Source organism: Caretta caretta, chromosome 4 (genome assembly GCF_965140235.1).
Source record: "Caretta caretta isolate rCarCar2 chromosome 4, rCarCar1.hap1, whole genome shotgun sequence".
NCBI lineage: Eukaryota > Metazoa > Chordata > Testudines > Cheloniidae > Caretta > Caretta caretta.
The window spans coordinates 3,800,988-3,819,635 of record NC_134209.1 but is presented as its reverse complement, the minus strand read 5'-3'; the positions used below and the strand labels follow the sequence as shown (position 1 = coordinate 3,819,635).

Sequence of the window (18,648 nt, the reverse complement as noted above, 5' to 3'; positions counted from 1 at the left end):
CCGGCCCCGCCCCCGCCGGGCTCTGCCCAGCGACCGGTGACGGCACCGGGCCTCCGCGTCGCGATTGGCGGGATGCTCGGGGGCAGGAGCTGGCTCCGCCCCCCGCGGCGTTCTCGGGTCCCGCGCTGCACCCGCCCCTCCTCTCCCGCTCGGACCGGCACCCATGGGTGCTGCACCCGCCGACGAGCCCCTCGCGGCCCCGTGCGGCTCCCGGGCTGCGGGGCATCCCCGGGGCCAGGCGCTGCCCAGGCTGGGTCCCTGCCCGCGTCTCCGGGCCGGGCGGGGCGCTCAGACCCGCGTCCTGTGGGCAGAGCCGGGCTGAGGGTTAGCGGGGGAGTAAATTGACCCCCAGACAGACCAGGGTTCAGTGACGGGAAAAGGCTTCTCGGGTCTCTCGGACCTTTAATGGCTCCCAGACGGTTCCTCACGCCGGGTGTCACCCCAGGGCCCGGGACTCCCGCGTGCGGCTTGTCCTCGGCTCCGTCCAGCCGGGCTCCGTCAGCACCAGTCTCCTCGCACCCACCGTCCCCAATGGGTCCTGTCTGTCCTGGAAGCAGGTCCTTCGAGGCGTCATCCCAGGGAGGAGATGTCAACCACGCTCTCTCTCTGGCCGCGTGTTGGCGCCCCGGGGCGGGGGAGAGTTTGGGGCCCCTGGATCTGTGCGTTAGTCGGGTCTTCGTTTGGGCGAGGTGAGCTCCCGTTGCAGAGCCCAGAACAGCTGCTGCGTTTGTGCGGTTGGGGTCTCCTGAACCTGCCGGAGAAAGAGCTTCCGGATCCCAGCAGGGTGGGGTGAGGAGAGGGGAAGGCCCATCCTGCTTTTCCAGGCGTGGACTTGAATCTTCCTTGTTCCCCAGGAGGCAGCAGCTCAGGCCCTGGGGAGCTCAGCAGCCCGTATTGAGCTGGGTGAGGCTGCGGGGTGGTTTGGGGTTTGTTTGAAATGGTTTAAGGCGCATTGGTGCTCTTGTGTCACCTCAGTAACAGGCTTGGTTTGACTTAAAGAGGGTTAGGCCCCGGTGCAGCCTGGCCCTACAGGATCATAGGACCATGGAAGACATGGGTTGGAGGAGACCTCAGGAGGTCATCTAGTCCAACCCCCTGCTCAAAGCAGGACCAATCCCCAACTAAATCATCCCAGCCAGGGCTTTGTCAAGCTGGACCTTAAAAACCTCTAAGGAGGGAGATTCCACCACCTCCCTAGGTAACCCATTCCAGTGCTTCACCACCCTCCTAGTGAAATAGTGTTTCCTAATATCCAACCTAGATCTCCCCCACTGCAACTTGAGACCATTGCTCCTTGTTGTGTCTTCTGCCACCACTGAGAACAGCTGAGCTCCTTCCTTTTTGGAACTCCCCTTCAGGTAGTTGAAGGCTGCTGTCAAATTCTCCCCTCACTCTTTTCTTCTGCAGACTAAATAACCCCAGTTCTCTCAGCCTCTCCTCATAAGTCATGTGCCCCAGCCCCCTAGTCATTTTCGTTGCCATCCACTGGACTCTGTCCAATTTGTCCACGTCCTTTGTTTAGTGGGGGGGGGACCAAAACTGGCCGCAATACTCCAGATGTGGCCTCACCAGTGCCGCATAGAGGGGAATAATCTCTTCCCTCGATCTGCTGGCAATGCTCCTCCTAATGCAGCCCAGTATGCCGTTGGCCTTCTTGGCAACAGGGGCACACCGCTGACTCATCCCCAGCTTCCCATGCACTGTCATGCCCTGGTCCTTTTCTGGAGAATTGCCACTTAGCCAGTCGGTCCGCAGCCTGTTGCGGTGCATGGGATGCTTCCATCCTAAGTGCAGGACTCTGCACTTGTCCTTGTTGAACCTCATCAGATTTCTTTTGGCCCAATCCTCTAATTTGTCTTGGTCACTCTGGACCCTGTGCCTACCCTCCAGCATATCTACCTATCCCACTACCTTAGTGTCATCCACAAACTTTCTGACGGTGCAATCCATCCCATCATCCAGATCATTAATAAAGATGTTGAACAAAACCGGCCCCAAGACTGACCCCTGGGGCACTCTGCTTGATACCGGCTGCCAGCTAGACATCGAGCCGTTGATCCCTACTCGTTGAGCCCGATGATCTAGCTAGCTTTCTATCCACCTTATAGTCCATTCATCCAATCCATACTTCTTTAACTTGCTGACAAGAATACTGTGGGAGACCCTATCAAAAGCTTTGCTAAAGTCAAGGAATAACACGTCCACTGGTTTCCCCATATCCACAGAGCCAGTGCTCTCATCATAGAAGGCAATCAGGTTGGTCAGGCATGACTTGCTCTTGGTGAATCCATGTTGACTGTTCCTGATCAGCTTCCTCTCCTCCAAGTGCTTCAAAATGGATTCCTTGAAGCTCTGCTCCATGATTTTTCCAGGGACTGAAGTGAGGCTGACAGGTCTGTAGTTTCCTGTATTCTTGTTCTTCCCTTTTTTAAAGATGGACACTATATTTACCTTTTTCCAGTCGTCCGGCACCTCATCCCAATGGCCTCAGGTTTTCAAGGATAATGGCCAATGACTCTGCAATCACATCAGCCAACTCTCTCGGCACCCTTGGAGGCACTAGATCCGACTCTATGGACTTGTGCATGTCCAGCTTTTCTAAATAGTCCTTAACCTGTTCTTTTCACCATTGAGGGCTTCTCACCTCCTCCCTATACTCTGCTGCCAAGTGCAGCAGTCTGGGAGCTGACCTTGTCTGTGAAGACGGGCAGAAAAAGCATTGTGAGTACTTCAACTTTTTCTACATCATCTGTCACTAAGTTGCCTCCCCCATTCAGTAAGAGTCCCACACTTTCCCTGACCGCCTTCTTGTTGCTAACATACCTGTAGAAACCCGTCTTGTTACCCTTCACATCCCTTGCTAGCTGCAACTCCAATTGTGCTTTGGCCTTCCTGATTACACCCCTGCGTGCTCGAGCAATATGGTTATACTCCTCCCTAGTCATCTAGTTTCCACTTCTTGTAAGCTTCCTTTTTGTATTTAAGTTTACCGAAGATTTTCACTGTGAAGCCAAGCTGGTCACCTGCCATATTTGCCATTCTTTCTGCACATCGGGATGGTTTCTTCCTGTGCCCTCAATAAGGCTTCTTTAAAATACAGCCAGCTCTCCTGGACTCCTTTCCCCTTCATATTAGCCTCTCAGGGGATCCTGCCCATCAATTCCCTGAGGGAGTCAAAATCTGCTTTTCTGAAATCCAGGGTCTGTATTCTGCTGCTCTTCTTTCTTCCTTTTGTCAGCATCCTGAACTCGACCATCTCATGGTCACTGCTGCCTAGGTTGCCACCCACTTCTACTTCCTCTACCAATTCTTCCTTGTTGGTGAGCAGGTCAAGAGGAGCAGGGCCCCTAGTTGGTTCCTCCAGCACTTGCACCAGGAAGTTGTTCCCAACACTCTCCAAAAACTTCCTGGATTGACTATGAACTGCTGTATTGCTCTCCCAGCAGATGTCAGGGTGATTGAAGTCCCCCATGAGAACCAGGGCCTGTGATCTGGAAACTTGTTAGTTGTCTGAAGAAAGCCTCGTCTACCTCATCCTCCTGGTCTGGTGGTCTATAGCACAAGCCCACCACGACATCACTCTTGTTGCTCTCTCCTCTAAACTTAACCTAACCATTAGAGAATGGAAAGTTACAGCAAGTCCATCTGGGTCTGTCCAGAACTTTCTCTTTTGTTCCAGTCCAGAAGCTTCTCCTCCCTCCAGCAGCCCACACTTAGCCCCAAGGGGCCCCTCCTTAGTCTTTTGTTCTTGTTTCTGCCAAACATTGTCATCTGGACTCGTCTTCGGCTCTTTGTTTTCCAGCTGGTCACAGCTGGTTGGCTTCCTGCAGAGAATGGGTCATCCATCGTCATTAGTTGCTTGGTGCCAAATGTCCAGGCAGTTGTCTTCTGGGACTCCCCATCAGCAGGGGCTCAGACCCCAGATAGTGAAGCATCAGTCACACCTGGATCTCTGCAGCGTAAACAGCCTTTTCCCCCACCTTGATAACCATGCAGCTTATAGGGGAAACTGAGGCACACACATTACAAATCATGGGGAGAGGTGATTGGTGGGTGATGCTGAGAAAGACCAGGTGATGATCGGAGCAGGGGAGTCCGCACCGGAGAGTTCAGAGAGCAGGGCTTGGTGAACCCAAGTCCAGTGCATGGCCCTTCTGGAGAGTCAGGGAGCTGACCCAGGGCGGCCAGGTGAATGCAGAGGGGAGGGTGAGGAGATGGGGAGCAGAGGGTCGGATGGGCCATCGCCTTGGAAGCTGAAGTTACTGAGGACGAGTGTGGGAAGCTGAGGAAAGGGAGGGAGAGCTGGGGTGGGGACCAGGGAGGGTGACTGAGGGGAGGAGCGGGGTGGATGGCAGACGACAGCAGCGTGGAGAGAAGAAAAGAGAGAAATTAGGTGCAGGGCCCTGTAAAAGAAGAGATGGAGTGAGGAGGGGAGAGGGAGTGGCTGGAAGCAGCAGGCGAGTGGGGAGCAAAGGCCGCTGCAGGCAGTGTCAGAGGCAGGGAGCCAGATCTCTGAGAGGCAGGAGCGGGATCAGACTCTGATCCGTAGTGTCCCTGTTGCTCCCATCACTGCAGTGTCCAAGGGCAAGAGCCATAAAGGGGCTAAGGTGCCTAAATCCCAGAATCAGGCCCCCCAGTGTTCACAGTTGTGGGCCCCATGCTGCAGGCCAGTCAGCCTCACCTCAGTCCGTGGAAAAATCATGGAGCAGGCCCTCAAGGAATCAATTCTGAAGCACTTAGAGGAGAGGAAAGTGATCAGGAACAGTCAGCATGGAATCACCAAGGGCAAGTCATGCCTGATTAACCTAACTGCCTTTTATAATGAGATAACTGGCTCTGTGGATGAGGGGAAAGCAATGGACGTGTTATTCCTTGACTTCAGCAAAGCTTTTGATACGGTCTCCCACAGTATCCTTGCCAGCAAGTTAAAGAAGCGTGGGCTGGATGAATGGACTATAAGGTGGACAGAAAGCTGGCTAGATCATCTGGCTCAATGGGTAGCGATCAATGGCTCCATGTCTTGTTGGCAGCCTGTATCAAGCGGAGTGCCCCAAGGGTCAGTCCTGGGGCCGGTTTTGTTCAATATCTTCATGAATGATCTGGAGGATGGTGTGGATTGCACCCTCAGCAAGTTTGCAGATGACACTAAACTGGGAGGAGTGGTAGATATGCTGGAGGGTAGGGATAGGATACAGAGTGACCAAGACAAATTAGAGGATTGGGCCAAAGGAAATCTGATGAGGTTCAACAAGGACAAATGCAGAGTCCTGCACTTAGGACGTAAGAATCCCATGCACTGCTACAGACTAGGGACCGAGTAGCTAGGAAGCAGTTCTGCAGAAAAGGACCTAAGGGTTACAGTGGACAAGAAGCTGGATATGAGTCAACAGTATGCCCTGCTTGGCAACAAGGGCAAACGGCATTTTGGGCTGTATAAGTAGGAGCATTGCCAGCAGGTCAAAGGACGTGATCATTCCCCTCTATTAGATATTGGTGAGGCCTCATCTGGAGTCCTGTGTCCAGTTTTGGGCCCCACACTACAAGAAGGATGTGGAAAAATTGGAAAGAGTCCAGCGGAGGGCAACAAAAATGATTAGGGGTCTGGAACACATGACTTATGAGGAGAGGCTGAGGGAACTGGGATTATTTAGTCTGCAGAAGAGAAGAATGAGGAGGGATTTGATAGCTGCTTTCAACTACCTGAAAGGGGGTTACAAGGAGGATGGATCTAGACTGTTCTCAGTGGTGGCAGATGACAGAACAAGGAGCAATGGTCTCAAATTGCAGTGGGGGAGGTCTAGGTTGGATATTAGGAAAAACTTTTTCACGAGGAGGATGGTGAAGCACTGGAATGGGTTACCTAGGGAGGTGGTGGAATCTCCTTCCTTAGAGGTTTTTAAGGTCAGAAATCACATTGGGAAAGAAAGCTACTAGAGCCTCCCCTGGGATAGTACTTGGAGTGTGCTATAGACCACCGGGATCTGATTTGGATATGGATAGAGCCCTCTTTAATGTTTTTAATGAAGTAAATACTAATGGGAACTGCGTGATCATGGGAGACTTTAACTTCCCAGATATAGACTGGAGGACAAGTGCTACTAATAATAACAGGGCTCAGATGTTCCTAGATGCGATAGCCGATCGATTCCTTCATCAAGTAGTTGCTGAACCGACAAGAGGGGGTGCCATTCTAGATTTGGTTTTGGTGAGGAGTGAGGACCTCATAGAAGAAATGGTTGTATTGGACAACCTTGGCTCGAGTGATCATGAGCTAATTCAGTTCAAACTGAACGGAAGGATTAACAAAAATAAATCTGCCACTAGGGTTTTTGATTTCAAAAGGGCTGACTTTCAAAAATTAAGGAAATTAGTTCTGCAAGTGGATTGGATTGAAGAATTTAGGGATCTAAAGGCAGAGGAGGCCTGGGATTACTTTAAATCAAAGCTGCACAAGCTATCGGAAGGCTGCATCCCAAGAAAGGGGAAGAAATTCATAGGCAGGAGTTGTAGACCAAGCTGGATGAGCAAGCATCTCAGAGAGGTGATTAAGAAAAAGGAGAAAGCATACAAGGAGTGGAAGATGGGAGGGATCAGCAAGAAAAGCTACCTTATTGAGGTCAGAACATAAAGGGATAAAGTGAGATGGACCTTGCAAAGAGAATTAAAACCAATAGTAAAAGGTTCTATAGCCATGTCAAGAAGAAGAAAACCAAGAAAGAAGAAGTGGGACCGCTAAGCACTGAGGATGGAGTGGAGGTCAAGGATAATCTAGGCATGGCCCAATATCTAAACAAATACTCTGCCTCAGTCTTTAATAAGGCTAATGAGGATCTTAGGGATAATGGTAGCATGACAAATGGGAAGGAGGATATGGAGGCAGATATTACCATATCTGAGGTAGAAGCGAAACTTGAACAGCTTAATGGGACTAACTCGGGGGTCCCAGATAATCTTCATCGAAGAATATTAAAGGAACTGGCACATGAAATTGCAAGCCCATTAGCAAGAATTTTTAATGAATCTGTAAACTCAGGGGTTGTACCATATGATAGGAGAATTGCTGACATAGTTGCTATTTTTAAGAAAAGAGAAAAAAACGTGATCTGGGTAACTACAGGCCTGTTAGTTTGACATCTGCAGTATGCAAGGTCTTGGAAAAAGTTTTGAAGGAGAAAGTAGTTGAGGACATTGAGGTCAGTGGTAAATGGGACAAAATACAAGATGGTTTTACAAAAGGTAGATCATGCCAAACGAACCTGATCTCCTCCTTTGAGAAAGTAACAGATTTTTTAGATAAAGGAAACGCAGTGGATTTATTTGACCAAGATTTCAGGAAGACGTTTGATATGGTGCCACATGGGGAATTATAAGTTAAACTGGCAAAGATGGGGATCAATATGAAAATTGAAAGATGGATAAGGAAATGGTTAACAGGGAGATTATAGCGGGTCCTGCTGAAAGGTGAAATGTCAGGCTAGAGGGAGGTTACCAGTGGAGTTCCTCAGGGATCGGTTTTGGGACCAATCTTATTTAATCTTATTACTGATTTCGGCACAAAAAGTGGGAGTGTGCTAATAAAGTTTGCGGATGACACAAAGCTGGGAGGTATTGCCAATTTAGAGAAGGACCGGGATATCATACAGGAAGATCTGGATGATCTTGTAAACTGGAGTGATATTAATAGGATGAAATTTAATCGTGGGAAGTGTAAGGTCATGCATTTAGGGATTAATAACAAGAATTTTAGTTATAAGCTGGGAACACATCAATTAGAAGTAACGGAGGAGGGAAAGGACCTTGGAGTACTGGTTGACCACAGGATGACTATGAGCCGCCAATGTGATATGGCCGTGAAAAAAGCTAATGCGGTTTGGGTGCACCAGGCGAGGTATTTCCAGTCGAGATAAGGAGGTTTTAGTACCATTATACAAGGCACTGGTGAGACCTCACCTGGAATACTGTGTGCAGTTCTGGTCTCCCATGTTTAAGAAGGATGAATTGAAACTCGAACAGGTACAGAGAAGGGCTACTAGGATGATCCGAGGAATGGAAAACCTGTCTTATGAAAGGAGACTCAAGGAGCTTGGCTTGTTTAGCCTAACCAAAAGAAGGCTGAGGGGAGATATGATTGCTCTCTCTAAATATATCAGAGGGATAAATACTGGAGAGGGAGAGGAATTATTTAAGCTCAGTACCAATGTGGACACAAGAACAAATGGCTATAAACTGGTCACTGGGAAGTTTAGACTTGAAATTAGATGAAGGTTTCGAACCATCAGAGGAGTGAAGTTCTGGAACAGCCTTCCAAGGGAAGCAGTGGGGGCAAAAGACCTATCTGGCTTCAAGATTAAACTCAATAAGTTTATGGAGGAGATGATATGATGGGATAACATGATTTTGGCTATTAATTGATCCTTGTCTACTAGTGGTAAATAGGCCCAGTGGCCTGTGATGGGATGTTGGGGGGGATCTGAGTTACTACAGAGAATTCTTTCCTGGGTATCTGGCTCGTGAGTCTTTCCCACATGTTCAGGGTTTAGCTGATTGCCATAATTGGGGTTGGGAAGGAATTTTCCTCCAGGGCAGATTGGCCGAGGCCCTGGGGTTTTTTCGCCTTCCTCTGCAGTGTGGGGCACGGGACACCTGGTGGAGGATTCTCTGCACCTTGAAGTCTTTAAACCGTGACTTGAGGACTTCAGTAGCTCAAATATAGGTGAGAGGTTTATTGCAGGAGTGGGTGGGTGAGATTCTGTGGCCTGCTTTGTGCCGGAGGTCAGACTAGATGATCATAATGGTCCCTTCTGACCTTAGAGTCTATGAGTCAGGCTTGACAAAGCCCTGGCTGGGATGATTTAGTTGGGGTTGGTCCTGTTTTGAGCTGGAGGTTGGACGAGATGACCTCTTGAAGTCCCTTCCACCCTGATATTCTATGAGCTCACACAACAGTGTGGGAGGAACCGAGTGATTTGGGCATCACCTGGGGGGTAGGAGACACCTGGTTTCAGGCTCCCTCTGCCTGTGCGGGAGACTGGATTTGAGCAAGGCTCTGCCACCTCACAGAGTGCCTTAGTCCCTGCGCTGTGGGGTACTCTGCTGTGGGGCCCCCTCCATCGCTCCTGTGGGAGCTATTCCACTGGGGGAAAGTAGAACTGGGCCAGAGAGCAGGGGCTTGAGAATGGCTCTGGAGCCGGGTGGTTGGAGACCCTGGGTCCAGTCCCCCTGCTCCACTGACTCTCTTTAATTAGTTAGCCAGGGAGAAGCAGCATCAGCAGCTCTGCTCGCCGGATCCGGCGTCTGATTGTGACTGAAGGGGAGTGAAATGGACAGTGGCTGGTGCACAGCCGGAGGAGCTGAGGGGAAGAAAAGGGGAGAGCTCTGTCCCCGTTAGATCCGTCTGTTCTTCAGCTCATACATAAGCCAGGTCAGGGCTGTCCCTGTTGTGTGTGTCCAGCGTCCAGCACGGGGGGCGGCCCTCTGGTCTGTAACTGGCCATTAGGAACTAGGGAGCAAGGCCCCGATCCTGCAGGCGCTGTGTGTCACGTTACTGAGGTGAGGGAAGGCTCCAGGAGGCTGTGAGAGTGAGTGAGGGTCCACACTGCGAGGCTGCAGGATCTGAGACTAAATAATCCCTGAGACATTGAGGAACTAACAGGACCAAATAAGTTACCGGCCTGCGTCAGCCTGCCCCCCCGCCTCCCCAGGTCCTGACCCCCCCCAGACGTGTGTGTAACTCCCCTGAGCCATGTCTGATGTCAGTGGGACACTCATGTGGGTGAAGGGATCAGGGATTCAGTCTCTGCATCATCAGGCGCTTTGGGAGCTATCGTCCTTCCCCATCCCCTTTGGCCCTGATCCTGCCTGTGGATCTGTGGGGCCGGGGGATCAGCCTGTGAACTCTGTGGGGCAGGGCCTGTGCAGTGACTGGCATGACAGGGGGCCCGATCCCTACAGGGGACCTGGTGTGCAGCCACAGCATGAATAAGTGAAGACCAAAGCAGACTGTGAAGAGTTACAAAGGGGATTACAGTGGACGAGAAGCTGGAGACGAGTCAGCAGTGTGCCCTTCTTGCCAAGAAGGCTAATGGCATATTGGGCTGCATTAGTAGGAGCGTTGCCAGCAGATCGAGGGAAGTGATCGTTCCCCTCTGTTCGGCACTGGTGAGGCCGCATCTGGAGTATTGTGTCCAGTTTTGATTCCCCATCTACAGAAAGGATTTGGACAAATTGGAAAGACTCCGGTGGAGGGTAACGAAAATGATTGGGGGCTGGGGCACATGACTTCTGAGGAGAGGCTGAGGGAACTGTGTTAATTTAGTGTGCAGAAGAGATGGGTGAGGCGGGATTTGATAGCAGCCCCAACTACCTGAAAGGGGGTTCCACAGAGGATGGAGGTAGGCTGTTCTCAGTGGTGGGAGATGACAGAACAAGGAGCAATGGTCTCATGTTGCAGTGGGGGAGGTCTAGGTTGGATATTAGGAAACATTATTTCACTAGGAGGGTGGTGAATCACTGGAATGGGTTACCTGGGGAGCTGGTGGAATCTCCTTCCTTAGAGATTTTTAAGGCCCGTCTTGACAAAGCCCTGGCTGGGATGATTTAGTTGGGTTTGGTCCTTCTGTGAGCAGGGGGTTGGACTAGATGACCTCGTGAGGTCTCTTCCAACCCTAATCTTCTATGAGTCTATGATCTTACAAAACTGGGTGACTGGGCAACAAAATGGTAAATGAAATTCAGTGTGAATAAACGCAAAGTAATGTACACTGGAAAACATAATCCCAACTATACATATAAAGTGACAGGGTCTAAATTAGCTGTTACCATTCAGGAGAGATCTTAGAGTCATTGTGGATAGTTCTCTGAAAACATGCACTCAGTGTGCAGTTTCAGAGCGGTAGCCGTGTTAGTTTGTTTATGGAGGACACGTGTCTCAGTGGCTATTAGTCACGATGAGGCAGGGATGGTGTCCCTAGCCTCTGTTTGTCAGAAGCTGGGAATGGGGCGACAATCCCGGCATGATTCCTGTCTGTTCATTCCCTCTGGGGCACCTGGCACTGGCCACTGTCGGCAGACGGACACTGGGCTAGATGGACCTTTGGTCTGACCCCATCTGGCCGTTCTTATGTTCTGAATAAGTTATAGTAAATTGTGTGCACAGCCAGTGTCCTGGCTCCCACCTGTAGCTTGGACACATCCCCCTGCCCACCTTGCCTTCCCCAGCTTCAGCTCCTGCATCTCCCATCCCCCAGTCCTCCTGCCCCACACTGCACTCCAGCCCTGCCCCTCCTCCTGGGCCCCTTTCCTTCTTCACACTTCCCTGCACCCCCAATACACTCTCCCCATATACTCCCCTCCTCCTCACACATGCTCCAGCACCCCGTACGTCCCCACCCCTTCCCCTCCTCATTCCCCCTCCAGCCCTGCCTCCCTTTCTCCTCCTACCCCACCATCTCTTGCTCCCCGGTCAGGCTGGTCTGTGAGCCCTTCCCCAGGTCTCCCTCCCACAGGAGCGCTCCTGTGTATTGCCAGGGGCTCCCTGGCAGGGTCTGGTTGGATCTGACCTCCCTGCCCCCAATCTTTCCCCCCAGGCCTGCACTCCAGGCGCGTATTGGACACGGTGGTGTCGGAGCCCGGCCCGGGGCTTCCCTGGTACAGCCGTGTTGTGTACGTGGACGATCAGGTCACCTATGTCTACACCAGCGGGATGAAGAGGGCAGAGCCCTACACAGTGTGGATGGCGCAGAACGAGGGTCTGGAGTTCTGGGACGAGGTGACCTGGTGGGGACTGCGCTTCCAGAAATGGTACAATGTGAGTCTGAACACCCTGGGTCAGCTCTACAACCAGAGTGAGGGTGAGTGCGGGACCCAACCCGACCTAGGGACGCAGGGACATGGGGTGGGGGGAAGGGACAGCCCCCAGGGGCATTTTCTCGCAGGAGTCCGTGTGAATGTGGGGGACAAAGGGACATGGGGCGGGGGGAGGGGCTGCAGGATGGAGGGTTCATGCAAAAGACATGTTTTGACACCCTCCAAAGTGGGACTCTCATACTGTCCCCTCCCCAAACACCCCAGATTTGTGCTACCAGTCCCACTTGCAGCTGCCTCTGCTGCCCTTCGGGTGACCCCCCCGCGCCTCGTGTGTGGTCATTTCCTGGGCAGAGCGGCAGAGGTGCGAAAGCCAGAAGTTCCCCTCAGATCCGGCTAGTCTGACCTCCTGGTCACCTAGGCCAGAGAATCGTACCCAGCGATTCCTGCACGGAGGGGTTTGTTCCTCTCGGCTACGACAGTGACGCTGTCAGACCCTAGAGCTAGAGCAGGGCTCTGGGACGTCTTGTCTCAATTCCCAGACACCGAGTGATGGGGAATCCCAGTATCGACAGCCCCAAGTGTTGAGACATCACGAGTCAGGCCCCCAAAATCCTGAGTTTGGCTTAAATGTCGTCAGTATTTTGGGAATAGTATTGGAGCTTATTTTTATTTGCCCTCTGGTCTGAGCCTTTAGGGGACACATTTCCGGGGTTTTCCCTGCTCCTAGAAGGACTAGAAGTTACTGCTGTAAGAAGAGAGCTGAGACTCTCCTCTAATCTCATGAGTCCAGGAACTAGGGATTTAATAAAACCATCCAGCATCATGAGATGCACAGTAAAGTCACAAGAGCAAACAGTGCTGCATTCACCCAGCCCTGGGGAGAAGCTGCTCACCAGTGAGCCTCCTTCATTGTTCCCTTTGTCTTATTTCCAGAGTGAGTTTATCGAAGGTCAGATTCCTCTTCACTCTGCAGAGTGAGGGTCTGACATTGACTTGGGCTGGAGAGTTAGTGAGAGAATCAGCCCCTGCAACGTGCAGAGACTCCCGGGTTCCTTACTCCCGGCAGCACAAACCCCAGCCTGTGTCCACTGGTTGGAGCCCCTGGGGTCAGCCAGGTTCCCCTGCACACTATCGATAGATGTGTAAAGAGCCTTTCTTCCTGCTCAGCCTTATATATGGGGTGTAGCCCCTTGGCCAGGCCCCTGGATTGGGCCATCTCACTTAGCACGGGGATGATCCATAAGCGTTCAGTGCCTGTCACTGCTGAACTATTCCTGGCAGGTGAGGGTCTCTGATGTAATTGCTCTGCCCTTCCTGACAGGAATTTTCACTCGCCAGTCCCGTGATTCCCCTGTGTCAGTGGTACTGGCCTGTCACATTGGTCCTCACCCAGGAGTGTCCCCAACCCCTTGTTATAGCACCCCCCGGCCTGCCCGAATCCCTCCTGGCTCCCAGCACTGAGACAGCAGCAATGAGAACTAATTCCCATCCTCTCATGGACACCTGGGTTCCTGGTGGCGCTGCCCCATGGCTAAGCGACAGGTTGGAGGGTTGTCAAGTGTCTGCCCCCCTAGTGTGGGAGCCCCTTCTGTAGCTAGTTTAACCATCTCCTGACTAGTCTCACCCATTGGTCCCCGGCTGCTGAGACTCCAACCTGACCTGTTCACACGGACACTTGCCTCCCCAATGTTAAGAAAGGGGCTCTGCTCGCCTGCTCCTAACCCTGCGCTGGGGAGCTGCTGTTCTGTCCCCGCAGCCCCCTCCCGAACCACTGTCCTGACTGCCCCCTCCTGCCTTCCTCCCCCCATTTACCCCCTCCTCGCAGTCCTCGGGCTGCCAGGTCACCAGAGACTGTCCTGAGTCCTGCATCCTGGCCACCAACGCTGTTCCCCTCTCTAGCTGTGTCTGCCCCCAACACGCATATGGGGGAATTCGGAGTCTGGTCCCTCTGAGACCCCATCGGTGCCCCCACCCTGCTCATCCCTGTGGAGATCAGCATAGAGGAGAAGAGGGATGTGTGGGGCTGCTTGCTTCTCTCATTACTCCATCCCTTTTCCCCTCAGTTGTTTTTCTCACTTTTTGACTTCAGTTGACTGGAATAAATAGTTAGTTGGACTCTCATAGCAGAGTTTCTTCTGGTCCTGAAACTGGGCATGCCTCGGTCTCCGGGCTTCAAACCTGGGACCTTCTGCGGCGAGCCCATGCCTTTGAGTGACCAGCACTCTAGCTGTCTAAAGTGCATGGATGAGACTCCTCTTGCGGATCTCTGTCAGCTCTGCCACCAGTTCAGTCCACATGTGAAACAGGATAGGGAGGCCACGCTGAAGTTGTGACAGGTTTGGTCACAGAGACTCCCCTCGAGACTGTCACTCGATGTGCTGAGATACCAATGAAAACAACCCTCCTGCGAGAATAGGCTCCCCTCTACTCCTGTCTTGCTGAGTTAGACACACCAGTCATCTCCAGCACAGACACAGAGGTTGGGCCACAGAAACTGAATTTCACTCAGCCCTGGGGCTTCTCAGTTAACAGGGACTTTCCCAGCACCCAGTGTTCAGCCTTTCTGGGATCCTGAACCCCAAATAAATCCGTTTTACTCTGTATAAAGCTTATACAGGGTAAATTCATAAATTGTCCACCCTCTATAACACTGCTAGAGAGAGATGGAAAGCTGTTTGCTCACCAAGGTATTAATCGCTTACTCTGGGTTTATTAATAAACAAAAGTGATTTTATTAAGTATAGAAAGTAGGATTTAAGTGGTTTCAGGTAATAACAGACAAAACAAAGTAAGTCACAAAAGCAAAATAAAACAAACTCGCAAATCTAAGCCTAATACATTAAGTAACTGATTACCGGAAATATCTCACCCTCAAAGAAGTTCCAATAAATTTCTTTCACAGACTAGACTCCTTCCTAGTCTGGGCCCAATCCTTTCCCCTGGTACAGTCTTTGTTAGATCCAGCAGACAACTCAGGTGGTAAGCAGGGGTTTTCTCATGACTGGCAGCCCCCTTTGTCCTGCTCCACCCCCTTTTATAGCTTTGGCACAAGGTGGAAACCTTTTGTCTCTCTGGGTCCCCACCTCTCCTGCTAAATGGAAAAGTATGAGATTTAAGATGGATTTCATTACCAGGTGATATGGTCACTGTAAGACCCCTAGTCTCCATTCTTCCTGGGTTGGCCCTCACATGCACAGGAAGGCTTGCAAGTATATGGAGCCATTCACAGTTCATTGACTCTGAAGCATCCTTAATGGTTTCCAATTAATATGTTTACATTAGTGATACAAGTTTATATCTTATTCTCCTAACTCCAGAGATGGAATTAATACATGCAAACAAATGGGATGAATACACTTAGTAGATTACAAGCTTTCAAATGATACCATACAAGAGACCTTTTGCATAAAGCATATTCCAGTTACATCATATTCACATTCATAAGCATATTTCCATAAAACACATGGAGTGCAACGTCACAGAAGTCCCTCCTGATGGAATCAGCACTCAAACCTTCTTCAGAGCTGAGCCAGTCAAACTTGGCACCGTGTACCTCAGTGTTGGTATGAAGAGCTGCTGCAGAGAGAGTCCATACAGGACTCTTGGCACCATTCCCCATGCCCAGTACCAAGAAAAAAACATAAGCAGCAGCTGCCTGAGAGGTTCCTCATCTCTAAGAATGGACAAGCATGGGGAGTGCCGGGGAGTGCGACCAGCGTCTGGCCACTCCTCTGCCCCTGCTCCGCGGCGATACCGTCGACTCCGCCCTGTCCACAGGCCCTGTGGAGTCCGGTGCCCGACCAGCCACCGGCACCAGAGGGGCAGAGAGGCACAGCAGGGTCGCAGTGCCGTCTGTCCCGGAGGGGTTTGCGGTGGCCAGGGACTGGCTGGCATGGTCCCTACCACCCTTGCTGGCAGTACAAGAGTTGGTGCCAGCAGTCGGGGAAGCAGAAGGGAGCATGTTGCCCCGAGCTCCCGTCTGGTACCAGGCCCCTTGCTCTCTGCTTATGTCGAAGCAGGCTTCCCCATCTCGGCCCGATCCCTGGATCCTCAGCACCGTCCCTTGGAGCCGACGGGTACCACACCCCCCTCGTCCCCACAAGATGACTCATCAACCAAGTTGGAGTTTGAATCTTGCACCCAACCGAGGGATTGGTACCAGTACCCCAGCAATCAGCCCTATGCAGTGGTGGATCCCGGGGTGGGGGTTCCTCCGATTGCCTGGCTCAGTGGGCAATGGCCCATGCAGATACAATGGCCTTTTCAGAACCCCTAGGGTTTTCCTCCACTGCCTGGCCTCCCGTCTAGGTGCTCCTACTCAATGGTGTCTGAGAGAAGGCTGCCTCCTCCTCCCCAGAAGAGGCAGGGATGGGTGTTTTGCCACCCCAGGACACTTCAAGGCTCACCAGGAGTTATGGAAGAAGGTGGCCTCAAACTTAGGGCTGAAAGTGGAGGTAGTTTAAAAAAAATCCTCCAACAGCTTTGTCAACATCTGGGCTGCAGTGGTCCTGTTGAAGGTAGCTCTGCCTTTCAATGAGGCCATAGTGGGTCCAGTTAAAACCCTATGGCAGACCCCTTCCTCACTGCCCCCCACGTCAAAGAAGGCAGATAGGAAGTACTATGTTTCCACCAAAGGGTAGGAGTACATATGTTCCCATCCCCCTCCCGGATCCTTGGTCGTCTCGGCAGCCAATGAGAGGGAAAGGCCAGGGTTATGAGGGGCCACCCCCAAGTCAAAAGACTAAAAAAAGCAGGACTATTTTGGTAGGAAAATGTATTCTACCAATGGTCTATAGCTCCACAGCGCCAGCCAACAGGCACTGCTGGGCAGATATGACTTTCAAACCATGTTGAAATTTAAAGACTCGTTTCCCCAAGAGTCCAGGCAGAGGATTGTTGCTGTGGTGGAAGAAGGGAAGGCAGTGGCCAGGGCTTCCCCACAAGCCACCCTTGACAGAGTGAATGCGGCAGCCGGGGCTATGCCGTCACCAGTGGCCATGCAAAGGGGCTCCTGGCTTCAGTCCTCTGGCCTACAGACAAAGGTACAGCAGTCTCTTCAAGACCTTCTGTTTGAAGGGACTTTGCTCTTCTCAGAGCAAACGGATGCCAGACTCCACTGCCTGAAGGACTCCAGAGCCATCCTCAAGTCCTTGAATCTCCATGTCCCGGTGCCTTTGAGGAAACAGTTCAAACCCCAACAATCTGCCCACTTCCCAGGCCCGCCGCCTTGTCAAGACCTGTTCAAAAAGCAGAACAGCAGTTGTAGATGCAGACAGGTGCCCCCATCTGCCTCAGCCTCGCTGTTTGGCCCTCATGGATACTCAGAGGGTTCCAAGCAAAACTTTTGATGGGGCACCCAAGGGCATTACACCAGTCCACATACCCGATCCTGCCCCCCTTTTGTTTTTGGGCCATCTCTCCTGCTTCAGTTTGGCATGGTCCCTTATCACCACAGACCATTTGGTGCTGAGTACGGTGGAGGAGGGATTATACAAAGCAGTTTGTTTCCATTCCTCCCTCCTACCCCTCATCCGTGTCCCTCTTCAGGGACCCTTCTCATGAGCAACTTTTAGCCCAGGAGGTGCAAGCCCTTCTCTGGGTCGGAGCCATGAAGGATGGGTTCTGTCACAGAGATCCCCTTGGGACTGTCACTGATATACTGAAATCATCTCTGAGCCAGTTTTCCCTGCCAGCTTGGGAATTCCAGAACCCTGTCTTGTTGAGCCAGACATGCTAATCTGTTTACATAGACCCAGGGTCCGGGTCACGCTCCCAAAGCTGCAGGCTTTAGCTGAAAGCTGTTCTGCAGGTTACCTGTCTCCAGTGCCCAGACACCCAGTTCCCAATGGGATCCAAACCCCAGATAAATCTGTTTTACTCTGTATAATGCTTATACAGGGTAAATTCATAAATTGTCCGAACCCTATAACACTGATAGCGAGATATGCACAGCTGTTTGCTCCTCCAGGTATTAATCACCTACTCTGGGTTTATTAAAAAACAACAGTGATTTTATTAAGTATAAAAGGTAGGATTTAAGTGATTTCAAATAATAACAGACAGAACAAAATGAAACAAAACACGCAAGTCTAAGCCTAATACATTAAGAAACTGATTACAGGAAATATCTCACCCTCAAAGATGTTCCAATAAGTTTACTTCACAGACTGGACTCTTTCCTCGTCTGGGCCCAGTCCTTTTCCCCTGGTACAGTCTTTGTTAGATCCAGCAGACATCTCAGGTGATAAGCAGGGGTTTTCTCATGACTGGCACCCCATTTTATAACTTTGGCACAAGGCGGGAATCTTGTGTGTCTCTGGGTCCCCACCCCTCCTGCTAAATGGAAAAGTACCAGATTTAAGATGGATTTCACGACCGGGTAACATGGTCACCTGTCTCTGAGACCTCAAGTCTCCATTCCTCCTGGAAAAAGAAAAGGAATACTTGTGGCACCTTAGAGACTAACCAATTTATTTGAGCATGAGCTTTCGTGAGCTACAGCTCACTTCATCGGATGCATATGCATCTGATGAAGTGAGCTGTAGCTCACGAAATCTCATGCTCAAATAAATTGGTTAGTCTCTAAGGTGCCACAAGTACTCCTTTTCTTTTTGCGAAGACAGACTAACACGGCTGTTACTCTGAAACCTGTCATTCCTCCTGGGTTGTCCCCCAGGTACACAGGAAGGCTTTCAGGTAGATAAACCATTTACCATCAATTGTACTAATTAATGGGAGCCATCAAGTTCCTAATGCCCCATTGACGGCCCTCACCTGGTGTGACTACAACTGTGATACAAGTTTATATCTTATTTCCCCAACTCCAGACATAGAAATAATACA

General features: G+C 51.2%; 1 protein-coding gene across 2 annotated transcripts in view; it reads left to right on the top strand.

Moving 5' to 3' along the window:
* The first annotated feature begins 553 nt into the window (after nt 1–553).
* LOC142071820 (class I histocompatibility antigen, F10 alpha chain-like) overlaps nt 554–18,648 on the top strand; it is a 33,849-nt gene continuing 15,754 nt past the window's right edge. For both annotated transcript variants that reach the window (XM_075127384.1, XM_075127382.1), the window contains exons 1-2: nt 554–689; nt 11,586–11,849. In XM_075127384.1, coding sequence (XP_074983485.1) covers nt 587–689; nt 11,586–11,849 — 367 coding nt within the window. In that variant the 5' untranslated portion in view covers nt 554–586. The remainder of the gene's footprint in view (nt 690–11,585; nt 11,850–18,648) is intronic.